This window comes from Penaeus monodon, chromosome 19, assembly GCF_015228065.2.
Source record: "Penaeus monodon isolate SGIC_2016 chromosome 19, NSTDA_Pmon_1, whole genome shotgun sequence".
NCBI classification, from domain to species: domain Eukaryota; kingdom Metazoa; phylum Arthropoda; class Malacostraca; order Decapoda; family Penaeidae; genus Penaeus; species Penaeus monodon.
The window spans coordinates 3,542,945-3,543,433 of record NC_051404.1 but is presented as its reverse complement, the minus strand read 5'-3'; the positions used below and the strand labels follow the sequence as shown (position 1 = coordinate 3,543,433).

At 44.4% G+C, this 489-nt stretch overlaps 2 protein-coding genes across 2 annotated transcripts in view; one reads left to right on the top strand and one right to left on the bottom strand.

The window, feature by feature from the left end:
• LOC119584981 (solute carrier family 12 member 8-like) overlaps positions 1 to 489 on the top strand; it is a 19,171-nt gene that overhangs the window by 10,124 nt on the left and 8,558 nt on the right. The gene's annotated exons all lie outside the window — the stretch shown is intronic.
• The window catches only part of LOC119584980, a gene marked incomplete at its 3' end in the record, with an annotated part of 8,440 nt that overhangs the window by 3,916 nt on the left and 4,035 nt on the right, over positions 1 to 489 (bottom strand). Inside the window, 1 exon segment of the mRNA XM_037933588.1 lies at positions 168 to 342. Coding sequence (XP_037789516.1) covers positions 168 to 331 — 164 coding nt within the window. The 5' untranslated portion in view covers positions 332 to 342.

Sequence of the window (489 nt, the reverse complement as noted above, 5' to 3'; positions counted from 1 at the left end):
TTAGAAATTGGACAATGAGTTCGTCATATTGATATAAAAAATAAATTTATTGATAACGAAATGATTATTCGATATTACATTTACTCAGTTCTAACACAGAACGAATGGATTCTTAAATCGTCTTGCGAAATTAGTTTTACCCCCGAATCGCATTTAGCAACCCTACCTTTAAAACTGTCCTCCCGATGAGCCCATTTTGGCCCGTGAACTCCAGGTAGAGTCTGGTGCTGGCAGGAAGGACGGGAAGCGCGGCAGGAATGGCGGTCGGGCTGCCTGGCAAGGTCACAGCCTGAATGCCGTACGTGATGCCGGAGATGAGCTGGGTCACCATCACGCTGCAGCCTGGAAAGGGGCGTCAGTGTTAGGAAAGCAAGAATTATTATCTTTTTCACTGCGCTGCGAATCCCTCTCTCTGTTATCAGTCAATTTGCTTGTTTTTCAAGGTCTTTCTATTTGCCTCTATCTCCACCAATACATTATTTAAGTCCG